The sequence below is a fragment of the Trichosurus vulpecula genome, chromosome X (genome assembly GCF_011100635.1).
Source record: "Trichosurus vulpecula isolate mTriVul1 chromosome X, mTriVul1.pri, whole genome shotgun sequence".
Lineage (NCBI taxonomy): Eukaryota > Metazoa > Chordata > Mammalia > Diprotodontia > Phalangeridae > Trichosurus > Trichosurus vulpecula.
This window is the reverse complement of record NC_050582.1, coordinates 5,320,237-5,341,357: the sequence shown is the minus strand read 5'-3', so window position 1 is coordinate 5,341,357 and position 21,121 is coordinate 5,320,237. Positions and strand designations below refer to the sequence as shown.

The following is a 21,121-nucleotide window of genomic DNA, read 5'->3' as shown; positions in this document are numbered from 1 at the left end:
CTCCATTCATAGAGCCATGGCCCCAGTTCATACTGTCATCACCTCTTGTCTGAATTATACGACAGCTTCCTAATTGGTGGCCTGGCTTCAAGTCCCTCCCTGCTCTGGCTGAGAAAATGATTTTCTGAAAGTGTGGTTGGATGATATCGTCTCTGAACTCAGTAAACTCCAGGACGTTCTTTTCCCCTTTGGGCTCAAGTTGCAGCTCTACCGTCTGGCGCAAAGCTCTCTTTCTGTTCTTTTTATGCAGTACTCACCTTCCTGTTCTTGCGTCCATGACACTCCCGTCTGCTGACTCTCCTTTTACAAGGGCTCTCTGGCCCCCAGGCCTACAGTGCTCTTCCTCATCCTGTCTGCCTTTTAGAATCACTGGCTTCCTTGGAGACACTGCTCAAGTGCCACCTGCAGGAGCTTTTTCCATTTGTAAACTTGAAAGTACTGTATGCTAAATGCTAGCAGTTATTATTATTAGGAATTCTTTATTTTGTCATACATTTCTGCTTTTAATAATGAATAGCAGCTACTGATTATTGATGAACTTTATTATCTGCACATTAATTATCCCCAATTACAGTGATTATTCATTATGAGTAGTAACTTTGTATTAATTACACTATATTAAGTAGAATAATCACTACAAATTATTTGAATGTTTATTCATAATTTTATTAATTATAAACAATTTATTATATACTACTCATACTCATTAGCACTAACATTTATTAATCATATACATGTTAATATTCATTATAAAATATTTTATCATTTATGACAATTTAAATTAATTCCTTAAAGGGAAGGACAGCTGCTGCTGTCTGCTTTTGCCTTTCCTTACTATTCTTGGGCTTAGCATATTGCTTGGTAGAGAGTAAGCATTTAGGAAGTGCTTGCTGAGTTATCGACTTGTCAGAATGCTTCAGTACATTAACTTCTTTGATCTTCACAATAGTCCTGCCACTGGGGTGGAGCAGGTGGTGATGTCCTCATTTTGCAAATGGAGAAACTGAGACAAAGACGAGATTAAGTGGCTCCCACAAGCTCTTGGACTTGGAAGAGATTGTTAAAGATCATGTCGTCCAAACCCTTTCTTTTACAAATAGGGAAAATGAGGCCCCAGGAGGGGAAGTGATGATGTTAAAGCCAAGACCAGGTAGAATCAAAGTCTCCTGACTTAGCGTGGGATTCTTTTTGCTAAAACCACACTGATTTGCAGGCATTTGAAGTGGTTATTTTGGCCATTTTTAATTACCTTGCATGTTTTCTCTATCAGCTGTCATTATCTATAAATTGAGATGGTTGGATTAGAAGACCCTCTTTGGCCTCTTCTGGCTTTATGATCTTATTATCTTTTGAATTTAAGATTTAAAAAAAGGGCCAGTTCACCACGGCTTGCTTATCTTCCTAAGCAGTTGCTAATTTCGGTTTGGTCTGGACCTACTGTGTCATTGGAGTGTAGGGCCTTTTCTCAGCCGTTGTAGATTGGCAGCTGCTCTGAAGTTTTGAGTTTGAAAGAATTGCCTGGAATACCAAGGGGGTAAGTGACTTGCCTAGGGCGATGCTGCCAATCTGGAATTCATTCTGCCATGCTGACTCTGTGCTTGAATTTCCTTGTGCCCCTTAATGAGGTGGTCATGACCATTGGGTTTGGGTATTGCTTTAACTGATTTCTGGTGCCCAAAAAATTTGTGGAGGAAAGACCTTTGAAAACCAAGGCATATTTCTCTCTTCCCACACTTCCCTTTTTCAGTTGAAGATATCCCCATTCTTCCTGGCACCAAGTTTTGACCTTTTATCCTCCTTGTCACTTCCCATATGCAATCAATTGCAATGGCCCACTGATTTTACCTTCACAGTATCTTTTGCCTTTGTCCCTTCTGTCTACTCACACAGCCACCACTTGAGTTCAGGCCCTAATCACATCTTGCTTGGTCTGTTGCAGTAGCCACCTCATCACTCTTCCTGTCTCCCATCACTCCCTTCTACAATCCATCTAGCAGCACACAGTTGCCAAAAGTAATGATCCTAAAGCACAGGTGTAAGCATGTGTAAGCCTAGCTTAAGAATTCTCAGCAGCTCCCAATTGCATCGACAATGAATATTTACTTTTTCAGCCTGGTATTTAAGTGGGAGGCCTCATCCTACTTTTACAGGCTTATTTCACATTGTCCCTCTTACTGTACTCGATATTTCATCCAAATGGATCTGCTTGCTGTTCTCTGCATTTGGCACTCCATTTCCTGTTTCCATGTCTTTGTACAGGCTGTTCCACCTGCCTGGAGTGTGCCCTTTCCTCACCTCCAGCTCATAGAATCCTTAGCTTCCTTCAAGGTTCAGCTCAGATGCCCCCTCCTGTAGGTATTCTTTTCAGACCCTCTTAAGGTCTTAGTATTCTTTGCCTTCTCAGAGTATCCTGTATTTCTTTACCCTGTGTATGTGTGTGTATACATATATATGTGTGTATATATATATACACATGCATATACATATATATATATATATCTGTCTGTCCATCCATCCATCCATCCATCCATCCATCCATCTATGTATCTATCTATCTATCTGTCTGTCTGTCTGTCTATCTATCTATCTATGTTACATCCCCTCAGTAGAGGGCCAGTAAGCTTCTTTAGAGGAGGGGCAGTTTTTCACTTTGCCTGGTTCGGTGCTTTGCAAAGTTGTCTTAGATTGAATGTCTCAGCCTTAAACTCCAGAGGGAGCTATTAGGGACTTGCCAGGTAGGGAGGAGGCTTTAGACAGGTCTTCTCATGTTGACGTTTTGTGCACTCTCAAGGTTTTACGGTGTCGCTGGCTCCTTCTTGAATGAGCTTTTCTGTGCTCACGATAGCTGGAGATGGAAGGAGTTGGTAATCCTTTTTGCCTGGGTATTTGTGCTTTGTGAATAGTATAAATGGCATTTTGATTTTATTCTCCCTTTCTTGAAAGTTTTCCTAATCTTATTTGAAATTTATTCTTGGCCTTTCTTTTAGTTTTGAAACCTTCTGCTTTTATTTTAGTTACCTCTTTTCTTGTCTAACAGAAGTGAGTGATTGATGAATGAAGTTTTTCTTCAGTTATGTGGGAATTTTTATAGTGCTCGAGTTATTTCAGTTGCTTAATATGGAAACTCCAAGTGCTTCTACTCCAAAGTTGGAGTGAGGCCTTTGGAAATGTGTGTGACTGACTATGGCCCAAGTCCTGTGGCTGTTCATTCCTCACACTGTAACTTGATGGCCAGTACCGTATTTCAATACGCAGCAGGTGACATTCAGATTGAGGCTTGCTAGACTGGAAGCTCTATGACAGCCCATCGAACTGAGAATGTTCAGAGCACAGACATTAAAATGGAAGCGTTCTTCTTCTGTGAAGAAGTAAAACGGCCTTTGTTTTTAAAAGTTGGAGCCTGCTTTACCTCCATATGCATTTGGGAATAACAACATTTGTCTCCCCTTTCAGGATTCCAAAAGAGCAATTTCTTGCAGAGGAAGAGGATGACGATTTGAAGGAAGTGACAGATTTAAGGAAGATAGCTGCTCAGTTATTGCAGCAGGAGCAGAAGAACAGGTATTCGTGGCAGCAATCAGATTTAAATGAGAAGGTTACGTGTTCATTAAACAGATTATTAAAAGTTCAAGTATAGGAGATTTACAGTAAATGGCAGGGTCCCTTGGGGGAATTTTCAAGGATCTAACAACTACGAATGTAATGGGAAATATTTAGGCAAATATATGCTTATGTGTGTGTGAGTACAACTTAGAAATGTGAATGTATTTCAGAGGAAAACTTTAGAGGCAATAATTTAAAAAAAATCTTTATTTCAGATTCCTTGGGTGACTTCTTTTCCCTAAGTGATAAATTATAAACATATACATGAATTGTGCATGTCTGTATGTGTGTGTATATGTATTTGTGCATATATGTGATATCCCCAAAGTCTTAGTGCAGTTTGAAGCTTTATTTCAGAAGCATAAATGCTACAAACGTACCCAAAAGATCATTTGAAAGTTTAAGTCATTTACATTTATTTAGTTTTGTGAACTTTGGATGATAAATTTTATGAAGAAGGAATGCGCTGTCATTCTGCATTGTATCTGTGACAGTTTCTTTATGACATTTTCTCAAATCGCTGGATCTGTAGAGGAAGTCAAAAGTTTGAAAATCAGCTAGAGTGGCATATTGTCCAAGGTTGGATTCTAATAAGAAACTGAGAGATATTTCAACCATTGAAATAATTAACTTTTCAAATACTGTTTTTTGTAATTTTGTAGCATTTCTTCTTCTGAAGCTATTAAAGCTTAAACTTGCACGAAGACTTAGAACACCCTCTGTGACTGTGTGTTTGTATGTGTGTATATTAGCATATACACACACTTGTATATGTATACATATATATACACACACATATACATAAACATCTTGTTTGCATGCGTGTTTGAATACTAGAAGACATTTCATAATTGTGTCTATGCTTAAAATAAATATTTGAATAGTTACACTGTGCCTTTAAAAGATCCTAAAATGAATGTGAGAACTCTTTGAGGCCCCTGTGAATTATATAGCTGACATAGTAGTTGGCTAAAACATTGCGCTAATGAGTTCAAGTTCATAAATTCTCATAGCTCAGTTTCATGGCCATAGACTCTCAGCCACCGGCAGCCTTAGGTCACAAGGTGCCCCAAGGGCCTGGGAGTACGAATCAGTGGAGATCCTTCCTAATTACTGGGGAAAAGGAGCAAAATCCCCTTCCTTGCTGAGGTTAGGCTAGTTGTAGCATCTCTTTATTCAAAGAAATCACATGCTGTAGGGGTCAAAATAGTGACAAAAAGTGGTGACAGGAAATCACCGACATCTTAAGGTTTTTGATGGTACAGATGTGGAACAAGTCTGATTATTGAGCTCTCGTATCCTAATAGGAGTACAGCACAGTAACTCTCAAAGCAGCAGGATTTTTGTTGTTGTTTATATTAACATATGAGAAACAGTGTTGCCTGGTGGACAGAGATCTAGCATCAAAGCCAGGAAGGCCTGACCTCAGGTTTGACCTTTGATAAATACCAACAGTGTGACCCTGGGCCAATCACTTAACCTCTCAAGGTTAAGCTCTCAAGTCACTTAACCTCTCCCTTAGGAAACTCTCTAACATTGTAAGTTTCACAGGTGCCAATGTGCATCGGTAGGGGAGTTTCCTCACCCGAGAGTTCCCTATACCAATGAAATCACAAGTCCAGTCCCCCAAATCTGTTACCATCTTTTTGGAATGGGGTGACTGAAGTGTTCCAGTATTTATGCTGTTGTGATAATGCCCAACCATAACCATGGCAAATGGTTAACTGTGTACACATTTCAGCGATCATTGTGATCCTTTATTTACAGATAGGCTGTTTTAAAAAAATTTTTTTTGCATAGTCAGTGGATAGTATGCCAATATGCAAGATATCTTAATGAAAAGGCCTGGACTAAAATATTAAGATACTTATTAGAATCTTAAACTTAGAATAGTGGCATAATAACTGGCTCATATCCTTTCTGCATGTTTGATGTGCCTTCCTTCCTAGTGCTTTGTGTCCTTTGTGTCCTTCATGTCTCCATTTTCTGGGATGCCTTTATTTCTTTATTTCTCTATCTTGAATCCTACAATTATTCTCCACTGGGCTTTCTCTGCACTGGGCACTTGTTAGCTTTTTTCTTAATTTCAGAGATGAAGATGGAGGTGAGCCCAGTCTTGCCTCATATGATGCTACTCTACTCCCTGGGCCTGGTTCCTGTTTTGCCTCCCAGCAAATGGCAAGAGAGTTTTGTTTTTTGAAAGCACCAAGGGACTCAAGAATGGGGGTGGGTGAGAATTGGAGCTGGCTAAGGAGGCCCAGTGGCAGGGGGCGAATCCACTTGTCAGAGTGCATTTGACCCTGAGAAGGTTGAGAAATTCTTTGGGTGTCCCCATTCAGTATTTGAACTTGACAGTAGAAATGTCCATACTAAATCTTGTTCGAGCACTATATCTGTTAGTTGATCATTCATCTCTGTTTTCTCACATGACCTGACTTTTTTATACTCTAGGTATTAACAGGAATTGCATGGCAATTTTATAGTTTTATTTCTGGAAATTAATACAGAACCAGCACCTAGCATGGTGCCATACACATGGCAGACCATCAGCATATGCTCAGTTAATTGGAAAATAATCAAAGTTTATAGACCTCTGTGTTGAAAAGTAGCCTTTATTTGACAAGCGGCTGTTTGCAAGATAACTTCTATTAAACTTCCTTATCAGGTGTAAAACACTCAATTGGATGTTTTCAGATTTGTTTTATTAAATGTTGAAAGCCAATTATGCTCTTTTGTAACAAGATTCAAAATATTTAAAGGAATTGACAGGCAAAAAAACCCAACAACCTAGTGAGATAAGTGAGGAGCCTGGCTAATTTTTTACCATTTACTATTTATTTAGAAGGTTAAATAAGCATTAAGAGAGGCAGTGTGGCAGACTGGAAAGAAGCCTTTCAGTTAAGAAGTCCTGCCTCTGCCGTATGGCCTTGGTGAGTCACTGCCCTGCTGTTTCTGGCAGCTCTGGATGGATACAAGCTGCAGCACTGTCACTGATCTCCATGGTTGAGGGTTTCTTACACCAATGAAATCACTGCCCCCCTCTCCCCGCCAATGAGTTAAATTGTGCAAACACTTTTGTTGGCGGCCTACGTTGAGATGGAGTTCAGGTGATCAGATTTGGAGTCTGGTGCTTTGTCTCTAGATCTTTTCTTTGCTCCGCTTTGAATAATCAGCTCATGTTCTTGGCTTCTTTCTGTCAGTTGGATGTGATTGCAGAAACTTAAATTGAGCATGGTTATTAAGAGCAGATTGTTCTGCAAAGACATTGATGTAGTCTCTGCCTTCTCTGTCTTCACCCTCTAGAATTTGTCTTACCTCCCAGTTTTACCCTGCATGGGTCCGGAGTTATTTTACAACAGAGATGATCTTAATGACTCTCCAAGCTGCAAATAGACTATAAAAGTTGTAATGGTTTTCTTGTCGGATCTCATTGTATTTGTCCCATTTGTTTTTGCCATCTGCACACTTGACTAGGAATAATTCTTCACACCAGCGGTTGTTTTTGACTACCATACTGCATGAGCTATCTTTACTTTTAATGTAGGTAACCTTGAATGTTTATTCAACTGTTCACTTTTTACCTGCTTAGTTTATAGTGAAAATCAAGGTACTAGTGAAGGAAATATCGATGTGGCTAATCCCAAAGAGCACAGAATGCCAAAGATGTTGCTATTAATTGAGTAAGATATCATAGATGATTTTCTTCCAGAAACTGTTTGGTTTATGGTTGGACAGCTAGATGGCACAGTGGATAGCGTGCTGGGCATAGTCAGTAAGACTCATTTTCATTAATTGAAATTCAGCCTCAGACACTTACTACTTTTGTGACTCTGGACAAGTCACTTAACCCTGTTTGCCTCAGTTTCCTCATCTGTAAAATGAGCTGGAGAAGGAAATAGCAAACCACCAGTATCTTTGCCAAGAAAACTCCAATGGGCTCATGAAGAGTTGGCTGAACAATAACAAGAAAATATTTTAAAATTATTTTTCTTTTATTCTCTGAGCGTACACTAGCTAGTTGGTTCCTGAAGGCATCCAGAAGGGTCTTGGATGAGATGGAGTTGCTGGCAGAAAATCAGTATTTTTCGTTCGATAAATCATTAAGTAGGCATTTTGTAATTGAATATAATTGTAATATTTTTTTTATAATTGAATTAGCAGGAAGAGATTTTAAGTGATCAGAATCCGAAGACTTCACCTCCCTTCCAGCTAGCCCATCACAAACCCAAGAGGCCTAAAATAGTTTCTGAATTTTCTTCATGGATTGAATCTATGTTCTATTGGCTACCTAGGCATGATTTTCTTCTCAAAATACACTTAGTTTTATCCCATGTATCTAATTGCTTAAAAAATTCTCTGCATATTCTAAATTCTTATTACATTTGATCATATTTGAAACGTTGTCCTAGTGTGTATTTGAAACAGTGATTAAAAAACATCGAATTTGTCCTTGAGATTAATTTGGGTGATTAAGTTCAGCCTTTGTAAGAATATGTTCAGCCTTTATAAGAAATGATTCCATTTGGAACATTTTAACCAATGTATTGAAAGTTCTCCAGGCTTCCTCATGCTTGCCATTATCAGAAAGTGATGTGCTACCTGAGGGTCATCAGCAAAAGCTAAATGAGAGTGGCAACTGCTGCTTGTCTGTGTGTGTGTGTTTTTAAAGCATGCCTCCTGTCACCTTAATTCATCTGATGCTCCTAGCATGTAGACTTGTTGGCTTTCATTTGCCTGTTTCAGAGGATGCTTCTCATACTTGGCTAGCCTTGTTCCAGGGCGTTTTCAATCATGCCAGTTCATGTGATAGCATAGTGATTCTTTTATATGCCTCTTACTTTTGACCATCTTTTTATTTGCTTTTAGACAACATAAAAGTTTTGACTTGTTTTGGAAAGGAGATAGTACTAAATATTATATAAAATAATTCAAGACTAAAAGAGCTGTAACTGAAATTGAGTCACAGAGATCAATCACTGCGATTGAACTTTACTCAATATTTGGATTGCCAAAGCAATGTTGTTTTTGGTTGTGAGTTAGAGTGCTTATGTGCATAACTATTTTATGGGACTTTGAAAAGCTCTTGTGACAATTTCAATTTCAGGGTCATCAAATTAACTTCTGACTTGCTATAACTAATCACTCAGTTCTTTCTACTCTTGAAATCTGTCCATTCTTCTTTCCTTGCTGTACTAATGACTTCCCTGTCCTTTCCCATCCACATCTCCTTACTTCTTCCATCTTTGGGTTTGGTTGATGCGCGGGAAATGTGAATACAGACGGAGACCTTTAAGTTATAGAACATCATTCAGTGAGAAACTCTTCCAGAGGACCCGAGCAGCAGGACGTGCATCAAGGTATCTCAAGTTTGTGAAGTGTTTAAGGGCCATTTTCATGCAACTGATTGTGGAAAACTTTTGGCAGTAGCCTTTTGCTTGGAGCACTGGTATTAATTTTTATATCTGGGTCAGTGACATCTTTTAGTGAGCAGTAACGTAAGCTCATAGCGATTTATCAAGTGTGTAGTACCACAAGTTTCTAGAGATGACATTATTAAGCAACTTAGAATGTTGAACAGAGCCAAGTTAGGTTTGCCTGAGAAATTTAGGGAGTTCCCTATTTTATACTTCTTTATTTATATCACCAAATATCATGTAGCCTGATTGCATATAACAGCATGAACAGCCAACTCTGAATTCTACATTTCTACAAGAGAATAGAGAATAATCTATAGCACACATATCATATAGTTTTTGTTTATCTCTGGAACATGCCTATGTGGTCAGAAGTTTACCTTTTCTACCCAACCATAACCACCTCCTAGCTATGTCTGGGTCCCAGCCATGTAGATGGCGATGGGTAACAAGACCTTGATTCTCTTAATGATTGGACAGAATTATCCATTCACACTTCATGTTCTTACTCCCTGATCCTTATCCTCCAAAATTGCAAAAGGGGCATAAGAAGAAAACAAACCCATTTTCTTGATTCAGGGGAGAAGGGAGGCAGCCACTTTCCCATTATAGATGATGAAAGAAAAAGCTCTGAACTAGGGATTAGGAGAGATTGTGTTGTTTAGCCTTGGGCTGATTCTACCACTAACTAGCTCTGTGGCCTTGGGCAAGTCGCTTCTTCATTTGGGCCTCAATTTCCCTATCTCAATTTCCCCCCTAAAACAAGGGGGCTAAGTGATCATTGATAGTGTTACAATTCTATCATTCTAAACTGACTGAGAGGGCTTTCCTCTGTGGCTTTATGTCAAAGGGATGTCCAACATATGGATTAATTATTGGGCTGCAATCACTTGTAGTTTGTTATATAAATGGACCGCTGTTTTATAGAATTCTCACCAAGGAATTTCAGAGGTCCTTAAAATTAACGTTTAAATAAATGAAGTTTATTCACAGCTTTTTTGACATCTATGAAATCACTTTGATGTCAACCAATAAAAACTTGGGAATGTTTGTGAGAGGGTTGCACTCTAAAATGATCTAGCTTGGAAATAACTTCCCTGATACCTGTCTCCCAACTGGCAGTTACATTTAGGGCCTTTTGTAGCTTTGCACTCCATGAGGATAATCCTCATGCCCTCCCCCTTTTTAGGTCATTGACGCCTAAAGACTGTCTAAAAACTGCAGGTAGTTACTGCCTTTTGAATTTTACTTTTCTGAATTCTTGGAGATTTAACCATGGAATTTCTGCATCACTCAAAGTGCTTCCTGCTTAATAATCGCATTGGCACTGGAACAAGGAATTGTAATTTAAGGTAAAATTGCTTTAGAACAAAGGATGTAACAAACAAGCTTCAGGTAGAAACTGCTGGGAAGCCATAAAATATTGTCAAAGTGATGGTAAAGATTCTGGGATCATCATTCTCTTCTTTGGACTCTTCCGTATCATTTTATTATCTTTAAAATTGGAAGTATGTATATTTGCATTGAGAATTGATCTTGACTGTGTTCAACCTGCCATAAATGGTAGGGCTTATTAGTTCACAGTCAGCATTTTTGACTGTGTATTGTTTCTTTCTCCTGTCAAATGCATGTACTATAATTTCCTTTATATTAAAATACATTCTAAATCAGTCATGCTGGCACCTAAAACATGATTTCATCTCTTTCTTCTGTCTTGGAAAATTGACTTTCTCAGCTGGAATTGGTAGGTATACGTGGGCGTCATGGCTAGGAGATGCCCCGGGCTTGGTACAGGAAGAGGTGCATGAAAGGCTCAGTGAGCTCCATTCCTACCAAACTTGCCGCTGTCATTAGGAGCTGCTGTTCTAAATGGTATTTCCAAACTTGTTTCCCAACAGTTTTCTTTTTGGCTTGGTTGTAGCGTAAAGATGTTATTGATGAGCTCGTACCCTAATTATTATAAATAAACATCGATTTCTTGTTTTGTTTCTAGGCTTCTTAATCATTCATCTTCAGTAAACCCAAGAAACAGACCTAAGCAAACTGTGGAATTTGAAAAAAGGTATACAACCATGTCCGTGCTTATTTGTTTTTGGTCAGTCTGGTTTTTTTCTGTTTGCCTGTTGCCCAGGGGCAAGCCTAAATGCAGGGAAGCTTGTTCGCAGGCGCCCTGGCGGGAGATGGGCTTTTCGGTCACAGCAGCTCTCCAAGGCACAGGCAGAGGGAGCCACCCCAGGACAATCTCTCGTTTGGCTCTAAGGTGACTTGGTTCCCCACAAAGAAGTTTGCCCCTGAGTGCTTCACAGACTGGTCTGGCAGATTGAGAAAAAAAGTACCTATGGCATGGACTTGACAAAAATGCTTTGTGATTGAGCAAAACAAAGATAAGGAGACTTCATTTGTTCTCCTGCTGGGTTCATATGTGTCGTTTGACTTGCAGATTCACAAAGCATTTTACATAGTTTATCTCATATGTTCCTCTCAATGTCCCTGTGAGGCTGGTGTTGTTACTCTTTCTGTTTTACCAATGAGGAAACCGAGGCCAAGTGAGGATAAATGACTTTCCCAGGGTCACACAGCTAGACAGTGTCTGAAACTTGTCTTCCCAACTTTGAGTCTAGGGCTCAGTGTACTGTAGGGCCACCTAGCTGCCTTCCATTTTAAATTAGTTTTGATCAATCCATTTGTCTGTGCATGTGGTCTCAGTGGGGGATGGGCACCATGCAGATGAACACTAGGAGACCACACTCAGTTTTTGAGAATCTGGGCAGCCATTGAAGCTTCGGCCCTAGGGTTGGATCTCAGGATGTGTAACTTATTGTCCTGAGTGGTAGGAATAGGGAGAGTCATAACTGCTTAGAGGAGAGAGATGAGAAGCAAGGGAGATGGGTGCAAGTGTTGAGGGCCTTCAGGGCCCAGAATCTGCCTAATGATGAAGAGTCACTTAGAAAGGGCTAATGTCCTCCCACTGTTCATGCCAAAAATCGTCACAAAGAAACAAACGGACAGGTGTTACATCTTTGGAAGTCTCCAAGAGTTGTTTTACACTGACAACAAAATTCATTTAAATTTGCTTGTTTTCACTCATTCATGTGGTAATTTTGAACTTGTATATCATGTCTATGTAATCAGAGCAGTGTATGCTGGATGCAAGAATTTTTTGGTTTGTTTATTATAAGATAGAAAAGTCACTTGACCTCTGCATTCTAAGTTCTCTCCTCTGTAAAAGAAGGGGCTAGGATTTCATAGGCTCATTGATCCAGAGCTACAAGGCACTTCAGCAGTGATCTAGTCCAGATCATAATCTTCTGTCTCCAGAGCCAGTGCTTTTTTCACGATATCTGCTGAATTTGGTCCCTTTTAAGGTCACTTCCAGCTTTAAAATCGCATGATATTAATAACAGAAGGAAAGAAATTTTTCCTGCATGTTGGTGAAATGAAGTAAATAAAACCAGACTTGTGTTTTTGGAGAATTTTAAAAATTATGTTCATCAGTGAAGATAAATGGATCTTTTTTATTATTTGTTCTTTGATAGTTTATACCTAGAACATCTTTTTGTGTCCTGGACCCCTTTGGCAGTCTGATGAAGCCTTTGGACTCCTTTTGAGAATAATATTTTTACGTGCTTTAAATAAAACACACAGAAAAAATTATATTGAAAAAGTTATTAAAATATTTTTTAAAGTTCCTGTGCCATAGATCAGGAACCCCTATTGTAGATGAGGTTAAGATGAACATTTGTGTAGTTATTACAATTTATTAGGTAGTAAAATTAATTTTATTAGTCCTAGAATTTTCAGAATGCAAATAATGTAATTTTTAGCCAAGCTCACTGATGCCACTATTTGTTTTTTTTGGGGGGGGCAGGGCAGTTGGGGTTAAGTGACTTGCCCAAGGTCACACAGCTAGTACGTGTCAAGTGTCTGAGGCCGGATTTGAACTCAGGTCCTCCTGACTCCAGGACCGGTGCTCTACTCACTGTACCACCTAGCTGCCCTGCTACCTTTTGTCACTGTTAAACTTTGGCCTTTCTGACTCCTTGCTTTTGGGTTTGCTGCTCCATGCTGAGTTTACCAAATGAGATCTGAGAGCTGACTCACCTGGTGAAGCCAGTTTATTAAGGAACGAGAATGTGACTCTCTATTGCTCCTGCTTTGGTACCCAAGAGTGTTTGCCACCACAGTAGCTGGGCATGCCTGGTTATGAGTTACAAACATTGATATTAAAAAGGCAAAGAGGTGGGTGCATGCTTCAAGACATTTTCACACAACTTGGACTTGTTTGTTAAGTAACCTAGCTAGCATTTATATAGCGCCTGCTGTGTGCTGAATAAGCACTGCACAGATGTTATCTCATTTGATCCTCACGTGGCCGTGAGAGGCAGGTAGGTGCTATTGGGGTTCTCATTTTACAGATGAGAAAGGTAAGGCAAACAGAGGTGAAATGACTTGCCCAAGGTAATCCAGCTGTATCAGAGATCTATAAAACTCCCTTTAAAACCCCATCTTACTAAGAGGTTGACACTATTTTCATTTTCTTTCTTAAAAGGAGGAAAGGATCGTCCATTTCCTAAATTTTCACTTGAAGGCCTAAATCCCCAGAAGCAAACATCAGTTACATCCCTTCTCCCCTTTCTTTCAAAATGCTGCTTAAGCAGCAGCCACATTTTTCTTCCCTTCCCTTCTCTCTTCCAGACTCTTTCAAAGTCTATCCTTTCCTCCTGTTAATCCTGAAAGTTGGTTAAAGGAAACAACAGGCTAGGTGATAGAAAAATTTATGTTACTTATACATTTATTCATTCCCTTTAAGCAGAGCAGACAGACATGATCATGAATTGAGCCAGAGAGAGTCTGACTGCCTTGTACAGAAGAATGGACACGTTTTTATATTTTTAGAACAGTCACAATTCAGCATGTTTTTGTGTTACTCAATTTTATGATTCCCATGTATGTTTAACCATGATACAAGACAATGGGATAGCTTGTAAATAAAATAAGATAAGAGTGTTGACAAGGGTCAGCTGAAACTACAACCCAGCATTTCTGTGTTTAATTTACCATTAACATTCCATAACATAGTATATGCCCATAAAATATTAAGCGAGGTAGTTTCTTGGGATTAGGGGAAGGAATGTTCTTAGGTCAACCGGATCTGACCTTGTTGGCAGAGAAAAGGTATTCTCTGAGAAAACTTTAGAAAACAAAGAAGCCCAGGTCCAGGCTCCTCTTCCAGTTGATCATAAATTCAGGCTCTGGGTCTTATTGAAATTGCAAAAATGATATAAAATGGCATAAAATGTTGCACACTCCAAACCCTGTCTCCTTTGGCACACACATGATCCCCTCCTTTTCCTGGAACCCCTCCCTCCTAAAAAACCTATTCAGCCCTCCCCCTCAACACAAAAGTTTTATCTCATAGAGCTTTCCTTTAACCAACACATTGTGTCAGTATGCAAAGATGAGGAAATGGGAGCTTGAGAAAAGCCAAAACACTTCCGAAATGCTATAGAGAAGCAATCATTCAGCCACATTGATTGCTATGTAGAGCAGTTTAATGATACACCGATTTAGCATCCTGTAAACAGAGCTGAAATGAACTCTTGTCTTGCATTGGCAGTAGAAGTGTTTAACTTCTCTCTCCATCTCCCAAGTGCCCTGAGGAGTGCTTGGCATAGAGTTCTTTTTATGAGGGTGCTGCTCTGAATGGTCCTGTGATTTCATCAGTGTAGGGAACTCTCTCTTATCACTGCAGGTCAACAGCTCCTGTGTAATTGATTTACTCGAAGAGCTGCCCGAGGCTCATCTGTGATGGCTTAGCTAGTCAGTTACAGGGTGGCAGAACTTGAATCCAGTTCTTCCTGCCTGGCTCTTTCTCTGCTTTGCCTCTCTGTCTTGCACTGCAGATAGCTCTTACTTTATAAATGCTCACCCACAATGGGGTGGTTTCTGTAGAGCATCATTTATTTTGAACTCTTGAGTTTTTATGGCAATACACATTTTACCAAGTGAAGTAAAAGGGCAAGTCTTAGTAAATTTATCTAAGAATTTTTTAACAAAAGAAAATTCCTATAATAAAATGGTGACTTAATAATGAAACTTTTTTTTACCAAATGTACACTTAAAGATATTTCCAAGCATTTTAACAAATTAAGATGTGTTTAATTTTTTAGTGTCTTGGCAGATGAAGTAAATTCTGCATTGTCACCCTTCATGTGGCAGGTAAAGATGAAATTAAATTGCTATTATGTTCCTCACTGTGCACTAATTTAGATAGTTAAAAGACATTATTTTATTACAGCCTTTAGGAAATAAAAAGGATCCAGTTGATGAACAGCAGTGGCCTGAAACTCAACCTATAATCTGGCAGAATGAAGAAAGGAGGCGAAGCAAACAAATTAGGAAAGAATATTTCAAGGTATCTTGTTTTTTTAACGTGCTATGTAACTATTATTCATCTTGTCATTTTTATTGTAAATGTAATTGATTTACAATAGAACATATTGACAAGATTAAATGTTGCAATATGTAGTATTGATATGTGATCCAGTAAAGTCTAATAAAATTAAAGTAATTTTGAAAATTAGTCATGTCATGATATGAGAACCATAGTTTATAAACTTTGGGTACAGGTCAGGTTGAAGATCTTTATTATTACTAGCCAAGGTAGGAGAGATCATTTGATTAATAGCATTCCATCATCAGCCACATGAGCTCTGAATAGAATTTACTACCATTATACAGGGTGTTCTAAAGTCTTAGAGCATTTTAAAGGTGTTAAAACTTAAAAATGCCTTAAGACTTATAGGACACTTTGTATATAGTGGAGGAAGCAGTCGCTCTTGGTCTGCTGCTGACATCAGGAGCAAAGCAAGCAACTTTGTTGTGTTTTATGGCTCCCAAATGGAAAATGAGGGAGAGCAAAAAGGTACAGTGGGTTGATAGAAGGAGGGTGTGCATGTGACTTCTCACTGAAATTGAGGCTAGTTTAAAGGTGGAGTACTTAGGCCAGGAGAGGGAAGATGCAGGGCCTCTTTCTGCTTTCTCCATTCAGTCGATCCGTAAATACAGAGTCAGACCTCAGGGCAAGGGGTAGAAAAGTAGCAGTAGCAGGTGGATGGTATTACCAGCCTTGGGGTGACAGAGCTCTGATCACATACTTGGAGACCTGCAGAACAAGGAAAAGCGAAAAGGACAATGGGAGTAGAGACTAACGCTTGGATGAGCTTGGGGATCCAGGAAACAGAGTCTCTAAGTCAAGGGGTCAAGGAAACAAAGTTCAGTTTGTATTTTTGGTTGCTCTGTGTGTGTGTGTGTGTGTATACATATATACATACACACACATATATGTATATATATATACATACATAGACATACATATATAAATAAATACTGTAGGGGATAGAAGGCCCAGATGGCATCAAGGCAGGCTGGAGGATTTATTTTAAAGTTCTTTTCTCTTGGTCTTGATGGGGTACAGTGTATAACAAGAGGCAGGGCTTTCTTGTTCCAAGATTGGGTGAGTTATTTTCAGTGTGATCTGTGGATTCACATCAGTTTTTCATGCCTGATGGTCCTCATGGTAGATGGCAGTGTTGGTAGCTAGCAGGATCTGGGACAGACTCTTCTGTTTAAAGGTATTTTCCCTCAATTAATGGGCTTTTATGTAGACTCTGTCTCCCAGTACAGTGTTGTTTGAGGGAGTACCAGGCAAGTGGACAGAATTTTTGATACCTATTGGTGAACAACTTGATATCATTTCATTAGTCAGTCAGTCAACAAGCATTTTAAAGTGTCTACTATGTGCCCAAGCACTGCACTAAGTCTTAGTTGTGTTATTGTCAGGAAATTCAGTTAATCATTCCATGGCTTGTAGACTCAGGGTGATGTAGTGAGTAAGGATGCTATTGGATCTATAAAGTACTGCAACCTTTCCTTGCAATTGTTCTGTAAAATGGTCGTATCTGTCCTTGGTGCTAGAGAAGGGAACTAAGTCCAGGAGGAAGTCACTGTGTAGTAAATGGAATGGGATCTTTCTCCTTACCAGGAGAAGTTTCGTTTCAAGCCATATGTTAGCAAACAGTTATAAGTGCATATTCAAGAGCAGTAATTTGACACGAGAAAAATTAGTTCTTCTTAATTTCAAAAGGGCCTTGTGGTGGGAGACGAGCGGGTTACTTTGCCTCCGCAGGCTTTCCCGTCTGCCTCATAGGTGAGGCAACTTGAACCGTACTGTTGGGCTTAAGAAAGGAAATTGAAATCGACTGAGATCCTTTAATTGTTTCAGTTATTGTTGTCCTCCTGATGGTCAGGCAGGCTACCCACCTATTGATATTCAAAAGGCAAAAGAATTTTGGACAAGACCATTGTGGGAATTTGTTCTGCTGGACTCTGAATATTTACAAGGACTTGGTTTCCTTTTGTCTTTTTCCAGTGGTGGGGTGGAGTATGGGGAGATAGGAGTAGAAAAAAGAGTCATCAAAGCATCTTTTTAAGAAAGGCAGAGAATGGCACAGAAGGACAGACCAGAGGCCAAGGTGCAGAGGGAGGATATTCCAGGTATGGAGGAGAGTTTGTACAAACGTACTGAGACAGGATATGGTATGTCGTGTGTTCCCAACAGCAAGAAAGATAGCTTGGCTGAACCATACAATGCATATGTATTATAGTAAACCAGGGAAAATCGTTTGATGGCAGGTTTTGAAGGGCTTTAGAAGCTGAACAGAAGAATTTAAAGCTGATCCTAAAGGTATTTGGGAACCACCACAGTTTATTGAGTCAAGCCAAGGCAACAAGCCTTTCTTAACACCTCTTAGGTGCCAGGCACTGTGCTAAACTGTGTGGATACAAAAGAAAATAAAAGATACCTTCTGCTGCCTGGGACCTCTCAGTTTAGTGAGAGAGGTAGCATGCAAACAAATAGGTACAAACAAGACACAGACAAGATAATTTGGGGGTAATCTGAGAGGGAAGTGTCTTGTTTGAGGAACATCCAGGAGGCCAGTGTCACTGGAGAGCAGAGTTCCTGGAGGGGCAGGAAGGGGCGAGTTTATAAAGGACTTTAGGAACCAGAGGACTTTATATTTGATCCCGGAGCTGATAGGGGTCCCTGGAATGTATTGAATGGGTGTGGGAAGTGACCTGGTGAGATGTACATTTAAGGAAGATTAATTAGACAGCAGAATGGATGGGCTGGAGTGAGGAGAGACTTGATGCAGGGTATTGTAGTAGTCCAGGTGTGAGGTGATGAGGGCTTGTGCCAGAGTGGTGGCAGAGTAGGTGACATATATGCAAGATGTGAAAAAGGTACAATGAAGAGGACTTGGCATTGTATTGGATGTGAGGGATGAGACAGGATACTGGGTTGGGAGCCTCCATGATTGGGAGGATGGTGCCCTTGATAGTAGTAGGGAAGTTAGGAAATTCTATTTTAGACAGGTTGAGGTTAAGATGACTACAGTGTCCATCAGGCAGCTGGAGATGTGAGACTGGAAATCAGTGGAGTAATTAAATTAGGGCTGGATAAGTAGATGTGGCAATCATCAGCACAGTGATAAGAACTGAAAGAGACAGGAGAGAGGGAGAGCTTAAAGATTAAAGAAATCCTCAGAAGAGATCCAGTGTACCTTTCAGTCCTCTGTTTATCCTATTGAACTGCTTTGGTACCCATTGAGGTCCTGTAGGGAAACTTGTTTCTCTCTCCTCCCTCCCTCCCCCAGTCTTAACACTACAGCATCATACAATCCCCTCCAGTGACTCAAGTAAATTAACCTTTCTAGTTTTCTCTTGATGCTTGTGTATTGGTGTTTCAAAGTGCCTACTCAGCTCTTATATTTTTATCAAAAATGCTTGAAAGTCTCCTTTTCCTTTAAAGACTCGTTTTTTACCTTGTGGGATTATACTCGGCTTTGTTCATGCTCAGTTTGTGTCAAATTATCACAAATTCCCAGTGAATGGAGTCCAAACTTAGTTTATGTTTAAATTTGTTGATCAGCAGAGGGATTTGCAGTGTTCCTTACGAGTCACAAGATGTCACTGTAAGCACATTTCAAAGAGACTTACCCTGTAATTCACAGGCTTTACACTAAATTAATTCAGAACTGAACTGATACTTTTTTCATAGTTAAAATATCTTTTGGTTGTCCAGTACCTTTCTGTCAAAGAAAAGAAAAAGGTAGACATTCTCTTTCTTCTTCAGTCTCCTGAGAATTGAGAAGACTTTTCACAGGATCTATTATTGGACTTAATCTGAACTTGTTTTTCATTCAACAGTGAGTTTCAGTACTCTAAAGAGAGAATTTGGATCTAAGTGGAAGCATCACTTAGTAACTCTTTTGGAGTTAATTTGTTTCTGTAACTTGATGAAATTTATCTGGAAGCTTCTTTCTCCCTGGCCAAAATAAATCCTGCTATGCCACTAGGGTTTTATGACTTTTCCATCTCTAAGCAAGAAAGTGTCAATAAAAGTTATTCTAAGGGAGTTTTCAGCAAGAGATAAAGAGATCGAATCTGCCACTGTTGTGAGCAAGTGTTGGATAGACTTTTTCAGAGGAGTGTTGGAGGCAATGAAATCACTATCAAATATTGCTAGAGGAGATGACTGTACATGGTTTGGGGTAGCCTCTCAGTCTTTCCCAGGACTATAGAGCCCAGTTCTGCTGCAGTGCATTAAGTGGTCAGAACAAAATGATTCACCTTCAGGTATGAGGGTATTCAAAGAATGAATGCCCATTCCCCTACAATGTAATAAGGAAATTATTTCATGTAATTTAAAACAAGATACCAGCTGAACATGCAAATCCTTTTTGCTTGTAATGTTTGCTACTTGGTGATAAGGAGGAGTTCAAGTCAATCTGATGGCTGATTCCTGGTGTGTGTGTGTGTGTGTGTGTAAAAGAACATTAAAGCACTCTTTCTGAGGCAGTTTGAAGGCTCACCATTTCACACCAGATAGAGGGAGCAGACCAAGCTGAATTATCGAAATGTCTGATTTAGATTTTTAAACATTAGCGTCTATCTCATCATAGTATTTCAGAGCCTTTTATTATTTTAAAGTACATAAGCTAGCTTTGTGGTGCAAATGGAAAGAGTGTTAAACTTGGAGTTAGAGGATCTGAGTTCAAATTTGGTCTGCTACTTGGCATTCTGTAATTTGAGGAAAGTCATTTTTTTGAGCCTTCAGTTCCTGATCTCTAAAATGAGAGGGTTAGGTTAGGTGGCTGCTGAGGAATACTTGGAGCTCTGACTTTTTGATCTTGTGACCTTTTTGTAAGGGATTAGTCAGGTTATCCAAATGGTTCTAGATGCTATGATTCCCATCACTGTTACATATACTGTTGTGCAATGAAAACCTTGAGATGCATTTCTTTTTTTTTCTCAGAATAATGTTGCTCTTCAATAATGCAATTCGAGTCAGCCAACATTACCGAATGCCTCTTAAACGCCTCTTCTGACTGCCCTGGTAGTAGGGCTCTTCCCCTTCTCCACATCCTTTTTATTAAGCTTCTCTTATTTTTCTTGCCTTTTTTGTACAACCTGCCTAATGGGGAAGTATGTTTTACACAACTTTACATGTATAATGGGTATCATATTTCTTTATTCTCAGTGGGTAAGGGAGGGGTGGAGGGAGAGAATTTAGAACTCAAAATAAGAAAGGTTAAAAAATTACACCCCCCAAAAAATTGCACCCCAAAATACAAGCACTAGACCCTTTCCTTAGGTGCTTATACTCTTCTGGAAGGAAGCTTATATCCTTCAGATTGGTTTTAGATTGATACATTTGAAGCAAACTGGGTCTGTAAAATGGTGTAGGTCACATTTACTTCCTTTCTTATTACTTTACTGTGGGCTTAAGTGGCCTGTTGACCTGACTATATATCTAGTTTGTCAACCTACATTTCACTGTAACACCTGAATCTACAGAAGAAAAACTTCACCATTTTACACTAGATAGAGGGAGCAGACCAAGTTGAATTATCAAAATGTCTGATTTAGATCTTTAAACATTAGCATCTATCTCATCATAGTATTTTAGAGCCTTTTATTATTTTAAAGTTTAGAAGTTCATTCAGACTAGGCATGCCGTATTTACTAGCTTGAATGTATAA

The 21,121-nt window shown here is 39.4% G+C and overlaps 1 protein-coding gene across 1 annotated transcript in view; it reads left to right on the top strand.

Annotated features, from left to right (window-relative positions):
- Positions 1–21,121, top strand: part of LRCH2 (leucine rich repeats and calponin homology domain containing 2) — a 100,561-nt gene that overhangs the window by 68,401 nt on the left and 11,039 nt on the right. The window contains exons 11-15 of the mRNA XM_036740021.1: positions 3,454–3,561; positions 8,883–8,960; positions 11,011–11,079; positions 15,188–15,236; positions 15,316–15,432. Of these exons, the coding sequence (XP_036595916.1) occupies positions 3,454–3,561; positions 8,883–8,960; positions 11,011–11,079; positions 15,188–15,236; positions 15,316–15,432 (421 nt within the window). The remainder of the gene's footprint in view (positions 1–3,453; positions 3,562–8,882; positions 8,961–11,010; positions 11,080–15,187; positions 15,237–15,315; positions 15,433–21,121) is intronic.